The sequence below is a fragment of the Dendrobium catenatum genome, unplaced genomic scaffold (genome assembly GCF_001605985.2).
Source record: "Dendrobium catenatum unplaced genomic scaffold, ASM160598v2 fragScaff_scaffold_853, whole genome shotgun sequence".
Lineage (NCBI taxonomy): Eukaryota > Viridiplantae > Streptophyta > Magnoliopsida > Asparagales > Orchidaceae > Dendrobium > Dendrobium catenatum.
Window position 1 is genome coordinate 2,872,066 of NW_021319315.1, and position 23,317 is coordinate 2,895,382.

Below are 23,317 nucleotides of genomic sequence, written 5' to 3' on the forward strand. Positions count from 1 at the left end.
GCAGGGTAGGTGAGGCGGCTTGTGCGTGAGGGTGTTGCTCGTGCTGGGCGGAGTTGGACGGAGATAGGGAGTGGGTAGAAGGAAGAGAGTGTGACGGAACAGTTCAATTACCTGTAAGTTTCATTTTCCCTATCTTTCATCCATCCATTTATCGAATGGGTACGTTGCTTTCAGAAATATGCACTGTTTGATATGAAACAACGCTTTTTTTTTTTTAATTTCGTTTCTCTTTTTTCTTTTTTTTAAATTAGCTAACAACTCCTCACCACATCATTCTTCCAAGGTAGGAGAAGACTTATCCTCGATATTTAGTTCTTTTTCATAGTCATAGTAGGGTGAAACGTCAACTACATTGAAGGTGGCCGAAATATTTACATCCATCAGCTTTCAGTTTAAGTGTAGCAATAGGTCCAGCAGATGCGAGATTTATTGCTTTTCATCTGATATTGTGTATTTTTCTTCTTAGTCATATTTTGAACTTGATAATGCAGATTTTAATCTCCTCAGTTCATTTAACTCCATTAACAGTAAATTTTGAAGTGATAATCACGGGAGTCCAATCTAAGGGGGTGTTAAGATTCTGACCATATATAATCTCAAAAGGACTTCAACTTGTAGTTTGATTGATGGACCAATTGTAAGCAAACACAGCTTGGGCAAAGGTAAGATCACACTGCTTTATATTTTTTACTGCAGAACATCATCATACGTTTCCTAGACTATGAATGACATGCTTTATTTGGCTATTCGTCTAAGGGTGAGCAGTTGAGCTAAAATTTAGTTTAGTTCCAAATTTCTCCATAAAGTTCTTCAAAAATGACTAAAAATGAACATGTCAATATAAAGTAATAATTCATAGGATTCCAAGCAAAAGAATGACCTCTTGAAAATATAAGTCAATAATATAGGAAACATCATGAGTTTTATGACATGGAATAAAAAGAGCTATTTCAGAAAAACCGATACACTACTATGATAGAGTCCTTATGTCGTTTGGTATTTGGAAGTCCTATCACAAAATCTATACCTACATCTACCCTGAGTAACTCAAGTACAGGAAAGGGAGTGTATGTCCTCCTGGTTTTAGCTTATGTGGCACACCCAACATTTTGTTTAGGAATCGATCAACAATCAAGTTGAATAGATGACCAATAAAAATTTTTGTGAATAAGGGCAATGATTTTATCACAACTGAAATACCCCCTAATCGTCCATCATGACACACAACATTTTATCGCAATGAACAATGCAGAATACAAACACAATTAAGAAAAAAAAAAGTATCCATCTTGAATTTAATAGAACATATGGGTTCCGACTTGGCATAGATTCCATTTTTTCACAAAATTCAACTCCCCAGGATAAAGATTTTTTATTGCTTCAAACCCTATGACTTTAGACTGAAAGGGCTCCAAGAAGTGTATAAAATCGCCTCAAAGTGCCAGCAACCTGGTTTTGAATATCAAACTTGAAACTTAGCCCACTTGGCATGTCTTCACTTAAGTTATTTATTTATTTATTTATTTTTATTTATTTTAATTTTTTATGTCTTCCATTAAGCTTTTTTTTTTTTTTTAAAGGTCTTCCCTTAAGCTTATTCTTACATTGAAGGCATTTTAGGGTTCATGGCTTGTATATAAAATGAATTTATTAGACAATAGCTAATGATTTCAGCCCTCTAAGAACGGAAGATAGCATAAAATTTCTTATCGTAAGTAGAGTACTTGTGTAGTGCCTCATTTAAATTTTCACTAACATAGGCAACTAGATGCCAATTTTGACAACATGACACCTATACCCATGTTTGAGACATCACAATCAACTTCAAAGATATAATTGAAATAAGGGCAAGAACTGGGGCATTGGTTATAATTTGTTTTAAGTTTTTTGAAACTAGGTTGAGCTACAAGTATCCAAATGAATTTATCTTCCTTAAGAACATCAAATAATGGAGTAGCCACAAAGGGAAAAATCATAATAACATGTTGAGAGAAGGACATCAAGCCATGAAAACTTCGTACATCGATGAAAGATTGTGACATAAGCTAATCTAATATGTCTTGAATAATTACTTGGTCCATTTCAATCCCAACACTAGAGATAACGTACAATAGAAAATCGATTTTGATAGCTAAAAAATCTATTAAATAGGATTGCCATATAACTTCTCTAGTTGTAGGGATACAAAAAGTTGACTTAAATAATATAAATCCTCCTCCATAAAGCAATTGCAAACAAGGATATCATCAAAATATATCATGACAAATTTTCTCATGAAGGGGTCTACACACTTGAGTCATCAAGTGCATAGAAGTGTCGGGAGCAATATGTAGACCAAAAGATACCACCATCCGCTCATATAACATCTAGTGTTTTGAAAGTAGTCTTCCCTTCATCTCCTAGTTCATTTATATTTGATGTCACCTATTGCGTAAATCAATTTTGGAAATGAAACATGCTCCATGTAATTGATCAAATAAGTCATCTAGTAGTGGGATTGAAAATCAATATTTTATCACAATCTTATTAACTTCTTAACTATCTATACACATACGCTATATGCCGTTTTTTTAGATAAATAAAGTAGGACCTGCATAAGAACTAGCGCTTTCTCAAAAATCAAACCTTTAGCCAGGTGTTTTTCTACTTAGTTTGTAATTTTTCATACTCCTTAGGTCTCATACGATAGGCTAGATGATAACAAAAAACAACACTAAGGACAAAATCAATCATACTTTGTACATCATCTCACATCTGAGATAATCCTAGGGGTAATTATGTGGGGAATACATATTAAAAATTTTGTAGTAAAGGTTGAATCTTTTGGGATATGTTCCTCTTCTTGATTTCCTTCCATAACTACAAAGGCATAAGTAGATGAAGCTTCTAGCACTGCTTTTAGGAACATAGATTTAGAAGCTATAACATTGACTCCAACCTTTTCCTTAATGTCATCTTTCATTGACATCAAAATCACCTTCTTGCCTTCATATTCTAAAGTACAAGTATTTTTAAAACCATCATAGATGATATGCCTATCATATTTTCATGATCTTCTTGATAATAAATGATAGGCATCCATGGAAATCACATCACATAACACCTCATCTTGCAACTTCTTACTAATGAAAAATTGCACTAAACATCATTTTGTTATTTTTTTATCTCATTTCATTTATATAGCAAGGATAATCTATAGGATGTAGAGTGCTCCTAAGTAGATATATTTAATTTTTCAATCATCTGACTAGAGACGGTATTCTCAAAACTTCACTTGTCAATAATCATATCACACACTTTCCCTTACACGTAACATCTAGTATGAAAAATGTTGTGTACATCTAGTATGAAAAATGTTGTGTCAATATAAATCATACTTTGGATCTATAATTTTGCTTAAAACTCTTCAAATCACAAAAAAGCTTTTCATTATCCATATATACTGATTGCTCAGCATTATCATTAGGGGGTCTTCTACTTAGTATTTTCCTTAGGTGGGGCCTCCTCAACTATAGACACACCACGTTGATTTAAACAATTTGACCCAATGTTTAAATCCTAAGCATCTAAAGAACTTTGTGAATGAATTGTTAGTATTTGAAGTGTTGGCTTTATAGCTCCTTGATGCTTTGGAATGATTTGGTCCTCACAGCGTCATCACAAAATTCCTTACAATCTTTACAAAAAAATTTCCCTGAAACAAAAGAAAAGTTATTAGTATTGATACGCTGTCATTCTATTATATCATTAAAGCTAATTTAGTGACTTCACATAACGTTCAATATTGCTGTAGTTGTATGATATTTGCAATCGAAAAACACAAAGTGCCAATGAACTGGGCAATGGTATACTCCTCGAGTTTGACATTGCATTTCAACATTCATTGTTCAAATTCAACCACGTATTCTTCTATGAACAAACTAATTATGAAGTTTAACGAAGACGTCACGCTTAAAACGAGTTGGCAAGTACCTTTTATGTAATTCTTTTTTTTCATTTTCTCTCACGTGATGGTTTTATTCCTACCCTCTCTTGCTCTTATTCATTTAAGATTTCCCATCAAATGGATTCAATTTTATTTAACTTGATGGATACTATTCTACACACTTATCAATAGATATATCTTCATATTTAAACACGCACTCCACCATATGCAACCGAACTATAAGTCATCAGTATTTAATCCGCCCTTACAATTAAGAATGTCTACCTTAACCCCAAAATCTTGATAGCATCATATTGGTTCTCTTCTAAGATAAGGTTCGCCCTCTTTGAATGATTTCAAAGTAATTGATCGAAACGTTCTTCATTAGAGTGAAATGAAAGAGATTCTCATTCACAACCTTTATATGCCATTAATCTATTTTGTAATTGTTGAATTTCATAATGTAATTCTTCCATAGCTATTTCTTGATTTTTGTGGGGTTAGTTTCTTCAAGGCAGCAACCTATGTGATGTAGAACTTCATGCATAAGAAAATGTATTAGCTTTGAAATTACACACTTTGTGATGAATCAATAGCAGTTATACAACTTCCCATGGATTAAACAATAGATTGAACACAATAAAGCAATGATTAGGCGTAGACAATTGAATACACGATAACTGTTAGGAGCACAAAACAACCAATTCAAATAAAGCTTTGCATCACGTGGGGGTTTTCAAAGGAAATCCCTAGATTAAAAGTTAGACTAATCAATATTAATATCCCTCACTCACACTCTTAATAATTGGTTAGGCGGAGAAAGTTTGCATAATCTTCATGATGCCACAATTAATGAAGACTTAGAAGAAATAAGAATCGGGAGAGAGCTCACCTTCGTCAGGATTCGGAAGAGAGTTTCCACTTAACGAGAGGTTGTCGTTAATCAATAGTGGTTGCAAGGGAGAAGATGATTCGTTCCACATATTCTTCGGTGGAGTAGTAGTTATCAAGATCTACGTCGAAGAACGGAGATCGGTGAATGTCGATTAATCCTTGATCGTCAAATACGAAGCCGTAATCAAGCTCCTGATTGGCCATTCATGAGTAGACAGCAAACTATGGGGTGCTGGAGCTTCTGGACACAAAGGAAGATCTTCCGGATAGCAGGGCAGTAGGCGGCCTTGCTTAAATTTTTGAGCAGCAGGTAGAACTTTATGGACAACAAATTGGCTGGCTATGGGATGCGGGACAGCAAGTTTATGTTTGCTGGAATTTCTGGACAACAGCTTTAAAATGTCCAGGAAATCTGGACAGCAGCATTGGGAGATCAAAATCCTGGAATAGAGCTATTTGAGAAGAGAGCACTCGGTTATTGCCTTGTGGAAGCATGGGGGCTGGTGGTTAGGCTGAGTGGGGGATTTAATTGGAGGGATTCAGAAGCTTGCTAAGGATAGAATATTAAATAAAGGAGGAATTATGGCTAGTTGCAAAAGAGGGAACTTGAAGGGGGAAAGTGGGATGATCGGCGGCTTGGTGGAGGATTTGGATGGTAGTGAAGGGGAGGGGGTGCTTGGCCGGCGACTTTTGGAAGGGTTTGGCCGGCAGTTTGTGGAGAAGAGGGAGGGGTAAGTGCAGGAAATTTTCTTCATAATAATCATCATCATCCAAAGAGGAGAAGGGAACTATAAATAGTCAAAATATAATAATAATTCTAAAAACAAAAGTACCCCCTGGGGTCATATGAACCTACTCCCTCAAATGAGGGTAAAAACAGAAAAATGCATAAATAAATTAAATACAAATAATAACTCAAAAATAAAGTGGTCTAATTATGACCGCAGATCTTCAACCTCTTCTTTGATAAACTTTCCACGATCGGATGATTTCATCACTATTTCTAAGGTTTTGATGCCAAAATTTGAAATCGATATAAGATTTGAACACTCAAGAACACTTTTACAACAAACCCTAAATAACCTAGGAAAAAAAACAAGAAGAAATTTGAACTCTAAATCCACACCCAATGGAAATATCTAAACACAATTTGCATCAAGTTATTAACTTTCACTTTAGCATTTTCTCCCTAAATCGAACCCAAATTTTCTTGCAGGATGAAGTTGTAACTCCAACAGCCCCATAAGTTGTTGTCTATCCTGTTATAGTCTTCTTGATCTTGTTCTATGAAAAAATTAGTTTATCAAGGATCCCAGCTGATGGTGGCAAACAGGTTGCTGGTCACCAGCAATCAACATCAAAGTCCAGACCAAATGGAATAGACTTTTTCTTAAACTGAAAGAATTAAATGAAGAAAATGGATTGGAAAACAGAGAACCTGATGTAGAAGGTTTCTTGCAATCCTTATTCTCTAACTGCTGATTCCGAACACTCTCCTCCCAAAGTGGGCTATTCCAAATCAGCTTGAAACAATGATTACTGGAATTCCAGGAACCTACACTTTAATCAAGAAAAGATAGGGTAGATCACTATGCTTTTTTTTTGGCAGAACTTCACAATTTTCCTTCAGTTTTGAGAAAGGCATATTCTTCCTAGTGCTTCCTAGTTGTCTAGAGGCATATCTTGGCTGGTAACTATGGCTCCAGGCCCCAAGAAAGCCTTCAAACCTGGAATTATAAGCATGCAGCTGCCTGAAATCCCTTCGCAACCAAGTGTCACTACTAGAACCTATTGCAGCGGCCAAGGACGACTAGGAAGAAGATATCTACAACTCCAGTGATCGATATTGGTGGAGTCCCAGACCCTACTACAATCTCCTTCTATACTTCCTTCTCCAACATAGGGGAATCCACCCTAGGGGTATAAGTGAGTCGAGCCAGCTCGCGAGCTGGCTCGAGCTCGACTCGTTAACAAGCTCGCGAGCCGAGCTTATCGAGTCACAAGCTCGAGCTCGAGCTCAAACTCAAGCTCATTTATTAAATGAGCTTGAATTCGAGCTTGATGAGGCTCGGCTCGTGAGCTCGCGAGCCGGCTCGAAATTATTAAATTTAAATAATTTAAAAAATGAATAATAATTTCAGGCCTGTATTTTTAATTCCTGCCCGATATTTTAGAAATCTCACCCAGTATTTTAAATTCCCGCCAAATGTACTCTGGCTCAAATGCTAATCGCCTGCCCATCTCTCTCTCTCCCTCTTCTCTGACAGCCACAGAATAATAAATGACAAACTCAAAAAATATGCTCTGCTCTCTGCTCTCTCTCTCTCTCTCTCTCTCTCTCTCTCTCCGGTGCAGTTGTAAAAGACAGCGAATCAAAATTTTAAGACAGGGAATAAATCTCTTCCTCCCACGTGTATTTCGAGAATCCACCGGTGAACCAAACCACGCCAGAGGCTCGACAAGCGGCTCGAACTCGTTTACGGTGGAACGACTCAAGCTCGAGCTCAACTTGAGTTCGAGCTCAAGCTTGAGCTCGGCATTTGACAGTTGAGCTCAACTCGAACAACCCCTGACTCAAGCTCGACTCGACTCATTTGCACCCCTAATCCACCCCAAATCAACAGGGAATTCCTTACCTAAATCAGGATATAACTTGAGACAAACTCTCAAGAAAAAACTGCTATCCTAATATAAGGCTCGTGTATTTATAGGAAAAACCTAATAACTCAAAAGACAATAATTATTAAACTACCCCTAATAAGAGAAAAAACTAAAAAGAGACTTAAACAAAAATATATAAAATAATAATAACCCTCCTAACGACATCATCCTCCCTCACCCAACAAAAACACATAAACATTGCGCCACTAAGAAGGAAAAAAAGCTGAAAGATTCAATTTTAGCTACAGGACCTACTCAATTCTTGTGTCAGCAAAGCCCTTTGTCCTAGAGCTAACAATATTAGCAAAGAGAAAGGGTGCAAGAGCTAAAATAAGAAGGGCCTAGCTAGATTAGCCTTTTCTTAGAAAGAAAGCAAACGCTTTCAACACATGGCTTCATTCAATTCTTTGGCTAAACTCGGCAAGAGAATCTCAAAGAATAAAGAAAATTAATGGTTTAGCTGCATTTGAACATCTCAGGGCGAACACTAGATTGTATCAGAAAAACCAGAGAACAATCTCAAGAAACCAATGCATGAGGACGACCACAATGAAAATGATTCAAGAACATCCATGCCAACACCACACCAGGATTTATAGCACAAAAAAAGAAAAAAAAAGAATCACCTGGATTTTCACGATTCTCTTTCGAATTATAAGAAACTCTTTCCTCCCTTTCCATCCACGAAATTTGTTTTGGATACGAATTGCAGCAACATGGGCAGGTGTATTATGCTCTCCAGTTGTATTCGCTTTGATAGATATACGCGACAAAGCTTGCTTATCAGATATTCCGGACATTTCTTCATTATACTGCAGTAATTTCTTTCTCTGGAATGATTGGACTCTAAAAACTTGGTGAATGCGAGCTGCAGCAAGAGTGGCCTTACGAACAGCAGTGAGCGAGTCCTTCATAGAAGGTTCACCCGGTGCATTTACATCATATTTTTCCACAAAATCTTCCATATCCTTCGTACAAGTAACTTCAGATATAACAACATTGTCAGTATTCTTCAAGGTAAGGGTTTCAAGATGTGCGGTAAGAGAAGACTCAGCAAGAAAGCCTGCAATCCCTTTGTGTCCATTTGCAGATGCCAGATCTGCTGGCGTTCTCCCAGATGGGAACTCTGGAGTTGGATCGGTCAATGCGCCAGAGGCTGCACCAAGTGTGACAAGGGATACCACGGTCCGTTCTCTGCAAACACAATAGATGCAAATCACTCTTCAGGGTATTAGACATAGAGAGTAGGCTTAGGCTTCGTTTGGAACGACTTTCTTACCGTTTCTAAAAGCAGCTCTTTAGTAAAAAATTTTAATTTTTTACTAAAAAATTGCTTTAAAAAGCAATAAAAAAGCTGTCCAAAATAGAGCCTTAGTAAGATTGCCAAAATAAATTGAAGCGAGTGTCCAACCTTGATATTTACCTGCCACAAAAAGCTGCCCAATGAAGCGCTGTCCATCCTCGTACATCTCTAAAATTAATACCTACACCTGCAGTGATTGTTGGCTTTATAGCCCAATCGTAACCAACAGCTGCCGCTAAATGAAGCACGCCTTGGCCTTCTTTGTCAAGAACACAGGGTCCTTTGCCACCCTCGGCAATCTTCCTAAGAAGCCAATCATGCAACTGTTCTTTCAATAATGTTTGAAGGACACGATCTTTTGAACTATCAGCACAAAACTCTTCACCACTAGTTGTTTCAAGCATATTTAACCATTCATCATCAGAATCCATAAGAAGTGAACTAATTTTATAGCTTAGGTTAATTTTCTCCTCTGTCATGTTATCAACAGGAGTTGATTGGTCCGAATAACCAAGTGATAAGAGCTTCCCAAGACGTACATGAAGATACAGTTCATTTATGTGGCTGTGGGAATCTGTAGTGTCCATGCATTGAGGATAATTATCTCGGAATTCAAATTCTCGCACTTCACTACATGCCAATCTATTAGAACAGGTTATGTAGAAAGGAACAGTTCCAGATTTATGTAAAGGAGTATCACAGCGCAAAACACCACCAGCTATGATTTCTGCAGGAACTTCTACTTCACCAAACATGCAAGACCATTTACAATTCTCCAGGTCTTTACGATCCTTCAAGAACGTTCCAGTAATAAGAACCTATTAAAATCATAAAATAGATGTAAGGAGCTAAAATTTTGCCAGCAATGTGCAAAGGCTTCTTAAAGCAAAGCCTGAGAATATTAAAGGCAAGAAATAAAAAAAATAAAAATAAACCAAGTGGAGATTATCATACTTTGGTTTCAAAACCAGTAAATGCCCAGTTTGGAGAAAAATCTAAAATACTAAAAAGTTGATCTTGAGAAACTGAGGGACTCATTGTATATGAATCCAAATGTTCAGCAGTGGTCATGCTAGAATCCTCAACATTCTCACTTTCAATGAAGTTCCAATAGGACTGAGAACTAGATTTCATATGTGAATCATCTACCTCTCCAAGTTCTTTACTCATCCATCTAGAGAAGCTATCATATTTTTTTAAGCCATCTCCTCCAACATTAGAGAGGTCCAATGATGCCTGTTTTAAAAGGGAGGGGCCATTCATCTTTCCATTAAGAGAAAGGTCATTTTGTGAAGCTGTTTTGAACAAAACAAGAGAACCTTCGGAATCCAATATCTGCATCACAAAATGCTGTCATTTCTTTAGTCACAACAAGACAATTAACGGATGGAATAATGCTTAAAATCCTTCCAAAATTGTAACTAATACACTTTTAGAGAAAGAAAAATAGACAAGCTACACTGAGAAAAATAAAAATGAAACTAGAATGGCTGGTCGATAACAGCCAAAAAAATCTTCACAAAAACTGAGATGAGACCAGTAGTGAGTATGCCATGAGAATCAGGAAAACAAATCATGTGTAGAAGTGATATGCAACTCATTGTGAAGAAGTTTGCTAATCTACAAAATTGGTTTAGTTCTATGATTCATGCACAAGAAACAGAGAGCCAAATGACACGATAAAAAGTCTCGAAAAATAGGATTAAAATTTGCATCATTCAAGCAATAAATCTCTCTATCTGTAAGTTTAATGCACACATTCCTGAACAATAGGAGTTCAAATCCTCAATTTCATTCATTCATGTTGAGGACTACCTAAGTAATTATATTTTGTGCTATGCACGCCCTAAAAACTGAAATCTCTCAATAGGTACTACTACAATTCATGTCATATGATCATTTCAAAATCTATCATTCCTATAGTGTTGTCATATATCTATCATAACATTATTATTTTTGTCACATTGAACTTGGCTATATGTGTCATCTTTATCACCCAATAAAGAGAAGCAAACAATTGCAATTTTATAACTTTACTTCAGAGATAACTTCAACAAATTGGAAACAGTCATAAACAATAAAATAAAATATAACAAAGTAGAATATCTTCAATAATGAAAATTATTATAATAATAAATATTGCAGATTCCTACTACACATAATTTGCACAAATGATAATTGATATACAGTAGCTAGACCAAATATTGATGCTTAATATAATCTTATTATAATTGAAAACTATTTGACCACTCTATAACTACTTTTAATGCATGTGAATGCTCAACTATACATATATTTAATGATTCCTCAATTACTTGTATGTGATCAATTTAATCCAGAGTACCACATTTCTTCAATCTAATCTATTGAGTATTCAAAATTAATCCAAAATAGTCTCTCAGGATTAAATTGGGATCAATTTTGTATACTGGAGGGATTAAATTGGGATCAATTTTGTATCATAATTTCTACACGAGTGATAATTTTGAATCAATTTTGTATAATCGAGAAACTAAATTGAATAAATATGATGCTTTAAAACTAAATTGGCCACATAGGATAGGTCAAGGGACTATTTTAGTATTTAATTTTATATTTAATAAATTCTAACATACCTTAGACACAATTTTTTCTTTAATGCTGCCAAATCAAATCTCACTATACTAAATCATATGCTGAGTCAAGATTATTAAAAGTCATATAGTGATTTTTAGTATTTATAATACCAACTATTGCCTTGGTAAAAGATTAGATTCATGGCGATCGTCCTGAGGGTTTAGGGTTTATAGCAATCTTCTTAAGATTTTCCCAACATCAGATGCAAATTCATTCCCTGACACGAAGATTATTTTTCTAAGCCTATGCTCCATTATTCTCTCCCATAAATTTGTTGACTCATAAATTTGATTTTCCTACAACTAATATTCCCTTTGTTGTAAGGCATTAATAGTAAAAGACTTCTTAATCACTTTCATCATCTAAGTCTTCAAGCTTAATAAAAAGATATTAATTACCAAGCAACACCTCCAAGCTTTATGCCATTTCTTCAAAGATAACTCAACTTCACTTTTTTGGATAAAATTATAATATATTTCATAATTTTATTCATTCTGCTCTTTTAAAAAAGATAATTCCTTAAAACCCTTATTTCATAGTTTTTTTAAAAATAAAAATTCCATTCTTCCATGATTTCAACATCATCAATTACTAAGATCTTATTAGTTTCTCTTCTAATACATCTAGCTTAATCAAAATCTTTAGAACTCCTATCATTTTCTTAGCTATTTATATATCTCTTTTTTTTCTTTTTTTTTTCTTACCTAGCCAATTATGTATATCATCAAAGTTGTAGCTTTCATTTTGCTTACTACACTCTTAGCAAATCTTTTGACTTTTAATACTCATTAAAAGCTTCAATATTGAAACTCCTCAATCCACCACCAAAGCTCTCACTTTTACGCAACTTAATTATTTCTAGACTTTCCTAAAGGTTTTTAATTCCTACATGTTTCCTTGATACACCACCAAAGCTTTCACTTTAACAATCTTCTTAATAAAATTAGCCCATGTATCCCATATGAAGTTTGGTGAACTATATAATTCAAATCCACCTCTCCAAACAACCTATCACAATAGCTAAGAAACTTATCATTCACGCTCCACCATCTTATGCTAAAAAATAATTTCTTTTGAATTTCTTTATAGTTCCAAGATACAAATCTATAACTTACTTCTAGAATCATCTTATAATCTTACATTTTCTTTTTTTCTTTCTTTCCAAGTAAGAAAAGCCCACCTGTTCTTTGGTAGATCTGCTTTCATAAGTAACCAATTGCAATTCTTATTTCTTAGTACATGCTTGAATCATGTGTTCATTTGAATTCAAATATATCTTCTCCTATCATATCATTATCTCCTACAAACCCACCATGAATACTCTCATATCTCATACTCTTAGCACATAAATGTCCATTTAAATCACCATCAATACTTATCATCTCTTACTCAAGTAAATATTATAACAGTTTAACAATCACTTTAAATTTAAGTTTTCAAACTTTCTTCTAATTCAATTAATGAGCATAAGCACTAACAATATTTGTAATATCTTCTCATCCACTACTTAGTTTTCACCATTGCTATAGTTAACCTTTCAAGTATGCAATACTTTACAACCTTCCATTATGCCTTAGAATTTCTCCCATCTCCTTTTAGTTTCTTGCAAGAATCTGATAGGAAATGCTTGTAGAAAAAAGAAAAACCTTGGCTGAATTTGAAATTCAACAATTTGCTAAAGCATAAATTAAGAGTAGACGGTGGAATAACAAAATAGGAACTCTTTTAACTGATAATAGTGGAAGAAAACAACAAGACACAATTGAGCCTCAATTGGAGAGGAGGATCTAGCCTCACAATCTCTAGATGCCGCTAGAGCCCAATTAAAACCTTAGAAGACTCCAAATTCTAGCAAAAGACAAGACAACCTAACCCTAGGAAAACATCCTACTTAAAGCATATAATTATAAAGGAATTCTCTAAACAGGCCCTCCTTTGAATTCTCACTCCTAAACCACCTAAAAAGCTTCCTAATTGATGCATGTTGGATCCCACATAGAGAGGTGAGATCTATTCGTGCGGAATAGGCATTCCTACCCCCCGAAGAAGAGTCTATCCTTTTGGACCGATCTAACGATACTCCCCTCCCAAAGACCCACCTTGTCCGTAAGGTGGAAAGTCGACACCCTCCTCCATTCTCTCGTCATCAAAAACAATGAGAACCTGAAGAGTTCAAACCTTACACCTATGCCCCGGTGTATACCTCTCCTCACATCTAAAACACAACCCTTTCGCCCTCTTCTCTTGTAGCTCTGTCTCTGTGATTTTCTTGAAGTTTTTCCCTGGTCTTCTGATGGATCGGACCGGCCGGTCCATCCTGCATCCGCACCGGCCCACAAGGGGCCGGTTCTCGCCTTTTACAGGCGGAGAAATCGCCCGCCTGGGCGCGGCCGAAGGAGAGGGAGGAGGCGGGTGGGCCCAAGAGGCCCACCAAATGTAAGTGGGAGTTTGTTTTGTTTGCCCTAGGGGTAATTAGGGTATTTTGGGGGGTTTCATGTGAGGGTTAAAGGGGAGTTAGGGTTGGTTTAAGAGGGATCTTGTTTTGGTGGCTGTTTTAGCTTTCTTCTTCTTTAGGGCTTGGGAGAAAGCTTCTCTTCTCGAATTGAGAGCATTGTATCCTTGGAAACTTGTAAGTCTTTTGATATTCAAGTTATTGAAGTGTTTGTGAGTGTTTTCATCCAAGAAATTTTGCATTTTTTTACCGTTTTTGGGCTGTTTTTCCTAGATTCCAAAAATTACAAACTAAGCTCCATCATCTTCCTCCTACGGTCTTCTCTTTTAGGGTCTCCTTAAGAGTACCCGGTGTTGTCACGACCCGACCCGACTAGCCCGAATTAACGGAGTGGGAACAGATAGTCGTACGATAAATAGTAAAATTTTAACATTTTACCAACATAAACATAAACTAAATTTCATTCCAAAACAATATAAAAGAGCCACTAATTCAACAAAGTGAAAGTTTCCAAATATCCTCAAACCATAACCACTAAGAACATCAACTGTGAAAGTCAACATAAACTTCAACAAACTTCTCAAATACAAACCACTGACTCAAACACAAAACATAAAATATAAAACGTTTCTTCCTAAGGTCCTCTACAACGGTAGGTGTACTGTCCTCTTGTAGCCATCACTTCTTAACACTATATCGTGAAAAATATTTCCAATAATAGGAGAAGTCAACGCTTAACAGGTGATAAACATTTATCTTAAATTCATGAAATATTTTTATTTTCTTTCTTAAACAAGTAATTAAGCATGCAAAATGAAACAATAAAAGATCATAATAAATATTTATATGCATGAATTATAAGACATTTTCATAATCATTTCTTAAAACATTTCTTTTAATCCTTCTTTCTTTATTTTTCATAAAACTTTCCTTTTCTTTAAATCCTTCTATAAAAATGCATAAATTTTATAATCATAATATAATAAGCACCCGTCCCGGAAGTATAGAGTTTTGTACTGATCAGGTACACAGTTATTGATCATTCCTTTACCATTTGGCTCCGAAGAACTTCATTACCATTTGGCTTCGTAAAACTCCATTACCATTTGACACCTTAAAACCCCATTACCATTTAGCACTTCCTGATCATCAGCACATGCATTTTATAATACTTATATTCATCAAGAATACTAAAAATTATTCATTACATCATAAGTTCTTTAATAATATTTGGGTAATAAAAATTTTTATATCTTATGCCTTAAGTTTGTTTAATTAGCTTTAACATTCTAAGTAACATACCATATGTATAAACAATAATTAAAAAGCTAAAGCAATAATAAAGAAATTATAAACATTAACTTGTAACTTTTGAAAATGCAATAATACTTCATTAAATTTCATAAACATAATTTAAATGTAATCTTCTACCTTGCAAGAATCGAACAACACCAACTACGCTGCACGACGTTGCTTAATCACGTGTCGTTTCCTTAATCCACACCTAAGGATAATTATAACTAAACTAAGCATAAATCACATATATTTTCAATAATTAATATAATTAAAATTATATTTTCGGAATTATTATAAATCCAAATTTTAGGAAACCCTAAATTTTAAATTTCACTCAAATCATTATGCTAAAAATTCTGTTAAACCTATTTTAATAATTACCTTAATTATTTTCAGATTTAATTACTTAAGAAATTAGGAAAAATAAATTTTTTTATAAAAACTTAAAATTTTTCTTTAGAAACATTCCTACGACTCATATAAATCATTTTTGTAAAAGCTTTTTAAGGAAATTAAATTTTAGGTAAAAAGCCCTAATTTTTTATTTTCAAAAATTCTCAAAGAAAACTTCATTTCTACAGTTAAAATACTTCCCTAATCCTTCCCTTGACTTCCTCTTCAATTTCCACTAGTTTCCTCGCCGGAAAAAAAACATCATCGGAGCCTTTCCCGCCGAAGCCACCCCGTCCGTCCGTCCACCCGTTCCTCTTAGTTTGGCCAAAATATGCGAATGGGGGAGAGGGGAGGGTTTCAGTTTTGATATATTAGGGAGAAAGGGATTTCCAAATGACCGTTATACCCTTACTTAAACAATTCCGGCATAAGAAAAGGTTAGGGGTAGATTTGGTATTTCTAAGTTTCTAAATTTTATAACTCCCAAAATACACAAAATTAACTATACATTTTATATATCAAATCGATCAAAATTATGCATAGAATTTTATAAAATTACTTCCGTCAAATTTCGTTAACTTTGAATTTTTCACATAAGTCTCGTCGCGACGCATCGAAATGCGTGCAACGACATACGATTGTTATTTTTGGGTTACAGGTGTTGTTTCTTTTAATGCCAAAAAGGTGTGGTCATCTTATACGAACCTCCTGAGCTGCTGCCTCCAGCCCCTCTCCAAGTGTCTCTGATCCTCTACAAACTGGGCTAGCTCCATTGTTTCTCCCAAATCATGAGGCATCATCACTCTAACTGCCGCTTGAATCTCTAGTTTGAGCCTTTTCATAAAGTTCCCTCCAGTACAATCTTCGGAAGCCGATCAAGTCGTCTGGCCAAGTGCTCAAACTGTAACAGGGCTTTTCTTACTTGGAAAGAAAGCAAAAAAGAATGCACTCTCCCTAATTCCCTCCATAATTTCTCACTCATTATTTTTACTTGGAAAGAGAATGCACTTTCTCCTCACCCCCCATAATCTCCCCCTTTCTTCTCTTCTCTTAAATTTATCAGATTAAAGTTTTCCCCACTCTCTTGGTTGTCGGAGGCTTCCCTCACCTCCGACGATGTTGTTTTAGGTTGGCTATCAAGCAATTTCTTCAACATCTCCTATATGATGGAAAATTTCAAATCGAACTTTTCATGAACGACTGAAATTTTACTTTTCAAAATTGAAACTTAAGTTTGAATATCTGAAATTTCATATTTCATTTGTCTGATCTCCCCTTCCAATACTTTGACCTTTCTTCCAGCCATCGGCACCAGGATCGAACAACTCTGATACCAATTTGATAGGAAGTGGATGCACTTTCACAAAAATCAGTAGATGAAACACAAAAAATAGGGAAGAATAATGATCCAAAATAATGTTTATTGAAAGAACTATAAAGAGAAATGCAAGATATAATTGGATCTTCAATTGGTGAGGAAGATCCGGCTCTCCCAAATCCCTATATGTTAGCTAGAGCCCAAATAACCTAGAATAAATTAAATTCAGCAAACTCCTAAACATAATCTGAAAGCACCCTATTATTAGCCTTAAATAGGCTCCCCTAATTCCCTCTCAAACCAGTCCCCTTTCCCTAAAAAATTTTCTCTCATATTTAAATTCAAATTAGATCTCTTGCCCTAAATAATTTCCTCCCAATTGTAATTAAAACTTTCCTAAAAAAATTCTCCTTGATTCCTCCTCCCTTTCCCTAAATATTTCCCTCTTAAATTTTGAATTCAAATAAGGTCTCTTGCCCTAAATATTTTCCTTCCAATTGTAATAAAAATTTTCTTAAACAATTCCTCTTTGATTAAGAACCTTCCTAAATAGTTCCTTGTTCATAAGAAAACTTCTTAATTCCCTCCCGGATGGTTCATCAATACTCCCCTCCTAAAGTGTCACCTTATCCTCAATGTGGAACGAAGGAAACTGTTGTTGAAGCACTGGACAAATAGCACAAGATTGAAAACTGGACTGTCAATAAGTCAAATGATCACTGCCTCCAACATCTCCCTGATCAATCTCTCTATCTCATCCTTCTAGAGTTGAGGAGAATGGTTAGGAAGAACACTGATATGTGAGACTCCATCCTTCCAAAATAATAGCATGCACGTGTTCCCGCGGAGGAAGCAACCCCTGTAAAACCCAAAAATGATGATCGTAGGTTGTCACATGCATTTCGATGCGTCGCAACGAAACTTAAGTGAAAATTCAAAGTTAACGGATTTCTACGAAAGTAATTTTATAAAATTCTACATAAAATTCTGATCGATTTTATATATACAACATATATTTAATTTTGTGTATTTAGGGAATTATAAAATTTAGAAGCGTAGAAATACCTATTCTACCCCTAATTGTTTCTTAAGCCGAATTTGTTTAAGGGAAAAATAGGGTTTTTAGCAATCCTTATTCTCCCTAATATGAGCAAAAATCGAAACTCTCACCCTCATTCTATTCGCACGATCGACCGAAACTGAGAGGAACGGGCGGACGGTCAGGCTTCGACAGGCAAGGTTCCGGCGGCGATTTTCCGGCGATAAATTTAGTGCAAATCGAAGAGGATGATAAAGGTATGATTTATTTAAAGCGAATCATTCTCAACCTCAAGATTTTTTTAGAGAAAAAATCTAGGGTTTTTCCAAAAATGTGATTTTTCTTCCAAATTTCTTTACGAAATCAATAGGGATGATTTAGGGAAGTGATTTAACGGTAGAAACAAATTTTTCTCAAATTATTTTGAGTTTAGAAAGATTAGGATTTTTCCTAATTTATGATTTTTAAGCAAACCTTATTATAAATTTTGTTCCTTATGATATAAGAAGTGCTTTAATAATGAAAATTTTGATTTTTAGGAAAAATTTCATTTTTCTTAATTTCCTAATTAATTAAATCTAAAAATACATAAGATAATTATTAAATTATTTTTAGGGATATTTTCGGCATATTAATTTGATGAAATTGAAGATTTAGAATTTTCCGAAAATTATGGATTTTAATAAATCCGAAAATTAAGATTAAATTGTTCTAATTTTATTAAATGTCGTAGGGAACAATTAAGGGTAAACGAAAAGTTTAGACAATTAGGAATTAGATTAAACCTTAAGAAATATTGATTTGTGACACGTCTTTTTATGCAATTATTAGGTTATGAACTTTAAGAAGATCGAGATGTGTCAAAACAACATTTTGAGGAAGTACCGTGCTTGGGTTAAGGTAGGTATTCATATTTATTGTAAAAATTTCATAATCATGTTTTGAACTTTTATTCAATACAAATAGTTGGAATTTTCATGTTATACGATTTACGAATTTCATTTTGGGTAAATAACATATTCAAGTCTTTTATTTCATTATGTTAGTGAACTTTCATATTATGTTTAGATTCAAGATTTTCATGCCTTAAATAAATGATTTTTTATTCACAAGTGTTTCTCTTTAAAGCATATGATTGACTGAATATAAATCATAAATTATGATATAAGACTATGCATGCTGATGCGGAGTGCCCAAATGGTAAAGGGACTCGAGATGGTCAAATGGTAAAGGGACTCAAAAGAGTCAAATGGTAAAGGAGCTCGTTAGAGCTAATGGTAAAGGAATGACCAAATGATATAAAATGTATACCTGAACAGTACAAAAATTTATGGTCACATCCGAGACGGGTGATATAATAGACATTATACATAATATGTTTTATGTATGTTTTCTACACAATATGAAAATTGATGTTTGAGGGAAAAGATAAATGAAAGGTTTATGATTGAGAAAAAATTATAAAAAAGTTTCTTATATGTAATGTTATGAACTTATGCATTATTGACCGTTGTTTCATGTTTTATTATAAAAAGATGTTTTATTATAGTTTTATGTAATTTTTTATGAAAAATATGAATTACCTGCTGAGCGAATAAGCTCACCCCTACTTGTGAGAATCTTTTCTAGGAGAACCATTTGGGAAGTGATGGCTACGAGATGACCGTACACCTACCGTCGTAGAGAACCTCAGGAAGAAAGGTTTTATGTTTTCTGTTATGAGTTTGAGTTAGTGATTTGTATCTGATAAGTCTGTTGGAGTTTATGTAATTGTTGATATTTATGTGTTTAATTATTGTGGTTTAGAATAAACAACTTGGAACACTTTCATTTGATGTTTTTAGTGGCTCTTTCATATTATAGTTGATGATGTTCATGTTCCGTTATAAAAGTTTAATTAATTGTTATGATTTATGTTATGGTATTTTCCGTACGACTGTCTGCTCCTGCCCCGTTAATTCGGGCTAGCCGGGTCGTGACAACCCATGAATTGGCTAGAACACATCTCAATATTCCTATAGGAGTGGTTGAACCATGCCTGGTGCTTCTATTTTCTCCCCATCTTATTTTCCTTCCAAACTATATAGTTCCACCAAAAATCTTACTCCTTCAACCTTTCCCCCCTTCCAAACTATATAGTTCCACCAAAAATCTTACTCCTTCAACCTTTCCCCTCCTTGGAAGTGGTTCCAAAGATGGTATCTCCTCTTCTTCCCCCAAAATTTTCACCTCCAGATTCTCCCTCATTATTTCTATATTAGGGTATCTCCCATTTCCTAGTTCGTTCAATGATGCTCTCACCTATGATGTTGTCGGTTTGGTTTCGCCCTCAATCAACTTCTTTATCATCTCCTCCATTATGGCAAATTTCTCATCGATCTTCTCATGGATGGTTGAAAATTACTTTTCGAAACTTGAAATCTTTCCTACAAAATCGGATTTCAATTGTCCAATCTCCCTTTTCAGCACTTCTACCTTTCTTACCGTCATAGGTACTCGGATTTAGGCTCTAATACCAATTTGATAGGAAAAGCTTGTAGAAAAATGAAAGAACCTTGGCTGAATTTGAATTCAGCAATTTGCAAAAGCAGAAATTAAGAGTAGATGGTGGAATAACAAAATAGATACTCTTTTAATTAATAATAGTGGAAGAAAACAACAATATACGATTGATCCTCAATTGGAGAGGATGATCTACCTCTCCCAATCTTTAGATGCCGCTAGAGCCCAATTAAAACCTAAGAAGACTACAAATTCCAACAAAAGACAAGACAACCTAACCCTAGGAAAACATCCTACTTAAAGCATCCAATCATAAAGGAATTCTCTAAACCACCCCTCCTTTGAATTCTCTCCTAAACCACCTAAAAACCTTCATAATTGACGCATGTTGGACCCCAAGTAGAGAGGCGAGCTCTATTTGTGCGGAACAGACATTCCGCCCCTGATAGAAGAAGAGTCAGTCCCTCCTGGACCGACTGGACCAATCCCTCCTGCACCGATCTAACATAATCGATATTAATTCTTCTAATCATTACGTTTACTACTTGTATTCCATATAATAGATATAACCATAACCTTACACCTAACTAAACCTAGCATAATTTTCCTCATAATTGGGTTAAGTTATGGCGGGTGATATTCTATTAAACATAAATAAATATATTTATAAAATTTTAATCATCAACAATGATAGAAAAGAAACATAAACCAACGACAAATCATTACAACATCAAATATAAACATAACTGCTAATTAGGGGACTCGGGCTCCCGTATGAATTCTGTGATGCTAATAAATTTTGCATCTTTTCTGAGAAGACACTTCATATTGTTAAAAGGATGCATCGTCACTGAGAATTTTAAACTCTTTGGCTACAACCCCAAGTAAAGGGATAGATTATCTATAATCTTATCATCGTCGGTAACATCATGAGAGGCCTTGTAGAACCTCACCATATAGAATCTAAGAATCTCTTCCTCATTCTGCTTAATGTAAAAGAAAAACTGAGAGGTCCTCACGGAAATTTAAATAAGTATTAACTCTACTTGCTATAAAAAGGGTGGGTAGAGAGAACGGGATATGCATCCCTCCAACACATCATTTGGCTCTGCCGACAACCATGTGGGCGATGTTTTCAAGAAAATGTAACAAATAAATTAAAAAGATTTCTATAGGATTGGATTGAATAAAATGTAATTGATATTTATATATCTATCGAAGTTTTAGAAAGGATTTAGGTACCCAAGAAAAACTTAAATAATATTTAAAACAGAATAACTTCATGTAGCGTCCAAACCTATGCCATGAGTATCCAAGCATCCAGAAGTATTGGATATATAAACAGTACTCCTTCAAGGTATTCATACATCAAGAACTCCTTATGCAGCAAGACGTGCATTTGGCCAAATTAATGTACAATGAAAATTATATTCACATTCTCAGAGATCATCAGAACGTGTAAACCAATTTCCTACTTGTACAAATTATCGCTGAATTGATATAAATCATTGATTACAGTAATTTCCAGGTTTACTTTATCATCTATCTTGTTCAAACCTTTATTAAGAGACTTGACAGACAAACTAAAGACATCAAAATATGCAATTTGAGTATATCGAGCTAGATAACTTAAAAAACATTGAACGTAGAAGTTAAGAAAAAAAAATCTACTTCCCAATCCCAGAAGAACATAAAGTTTTTAAACTAAAACACCCCCTTGGTAGAATACATGCTCAATAACCTGAGAATTTGCTTTGTTCTGATCGTTAGCAGCTTCTTTTTGGTTGGAAATTAGATCATCTGGAAGAAGTTCATGAAATTCCAGATCATCTTGTCCTGAGATGTTACCTGGAACAGTAACAATAGTTTTGAATGCCCTTTGGAAACCATCAACTTCATTCCCGATAACTTCCTCCCAGGAAGTTGCATTATATAATGTTCTGGCCTTGTTAAACTGTAAATCATGGCCTGCCCCGTTAAATAGTTTGGTCATATTCTCTTGTGCTACTGAAAGGCAACCAGATTTTGATTGAGAAGGGAGCTCTTGGTATTCATCTAAAAAAAAAATTTTGACACACTCATTCTTTCAGCCTTTTAGGAGAAACATATTTTATGAAATAGTAACCATGCATCTTACATTGACTGCTTTGGGAAGGTAATGGGGCATTTGTGTTTGAGAAGTTAACATCTCCTTGAGGTCCTTCGACATACTGCTGCAACTCAACGAAAGGGTGGTATCTGGATCTTCCATGATGATTATCTGCTGAATCGAATTTCTCTTTAGATACACTGAAAGAGAGTTGTGTGATTAAAAGTATGAATCAGCGAAGTAACATTTGAAGAAATCATCATCAATAAGCTATCTGGATGCCCAATTTTTGTCAGTATACAATTCACAGCATATCTTAGAGCAATTCAGATGATAATTGTACCGGATTCTGCATCTGCATATACTGATGTTTGAGTGCTATTTGGGCTCCCAATTTCCATGGTCTGTGAGGGAAGATGACTCTGGCCAGTAAAAGAATCAGAGCAGACAGGGCTGTCCATACGGGTCGCTGATGCAATGTCATCATCATCCTTGACACGATTAAAGCCCCCTTTACTACCCTGAGAGGCAAAATTTAGAACCAAAATATGAAGACATTTCCAGGTAGTCTAACAATGTCAGTCTTATCAATTAGAAGCAATAGATAATGAAAAGAAGTCAAGTAAAAATAACTTAAAGCTACCGCTGTTTGGATTCAAAAACAGGCACTTAAGTAAAGAAAACAAGTTTGGCATTATGGGTGAGATTAATTAGATTAACTAAGCTAATTATATACAAATTACGTGAATTAGGGATTAACGTAGATGATTAAGATCAACAAGTTTAATAGTGTTTAATTATGGGAATAATTAAAATAATTTATCATTAA

The 23,317-nt window shown here is 34.8% G+C and overlaps 1 protein-coding gene across 2 annotated transcripts in view; it reads right to left on the bottom strand.

Moving 5' to 3' along the window:
- The window catches only part of LOC110110362 (calmodulin-binding transcription activator 3), a 53,499-nt gene that overhangs the window by 1,973 nt on the left and 28,209 nt on the right, over positions 1-23,317 (bottom strand). The window contains exons 6-11 of one of the 2 annotated variants that reach the window (XM_020841789.2): positions 22,832-23,009; positions 22,537-22,662; positions 22,141-22,454; positions 9,738-10,118; positions 8,904-9,601; positions 8,107-8,674 (exon numbers count right to left, since the gene is read on the bottom strand). In XM_020841789.2, the coding sequence (XP_020697448.1) occupies positions 8,107-8,674; positions 8,904-9,601; positions 9,738-10,118; positions 22,141-22,454; positions 22,537-22,662; positions 22,832-23,009 (2,265 nt within the window). The remainder of the gene's footprint in view (positions 1-8,106; positions 8,675-8,903; positions 9,602-9,737; positions 10,119-22,140; positions 22,455-22,536; positions 22,663-22,831; positions 23,010-23,317) is intronic. The other variant, XM_020841791.2, reaches the window with a different exon arrangement.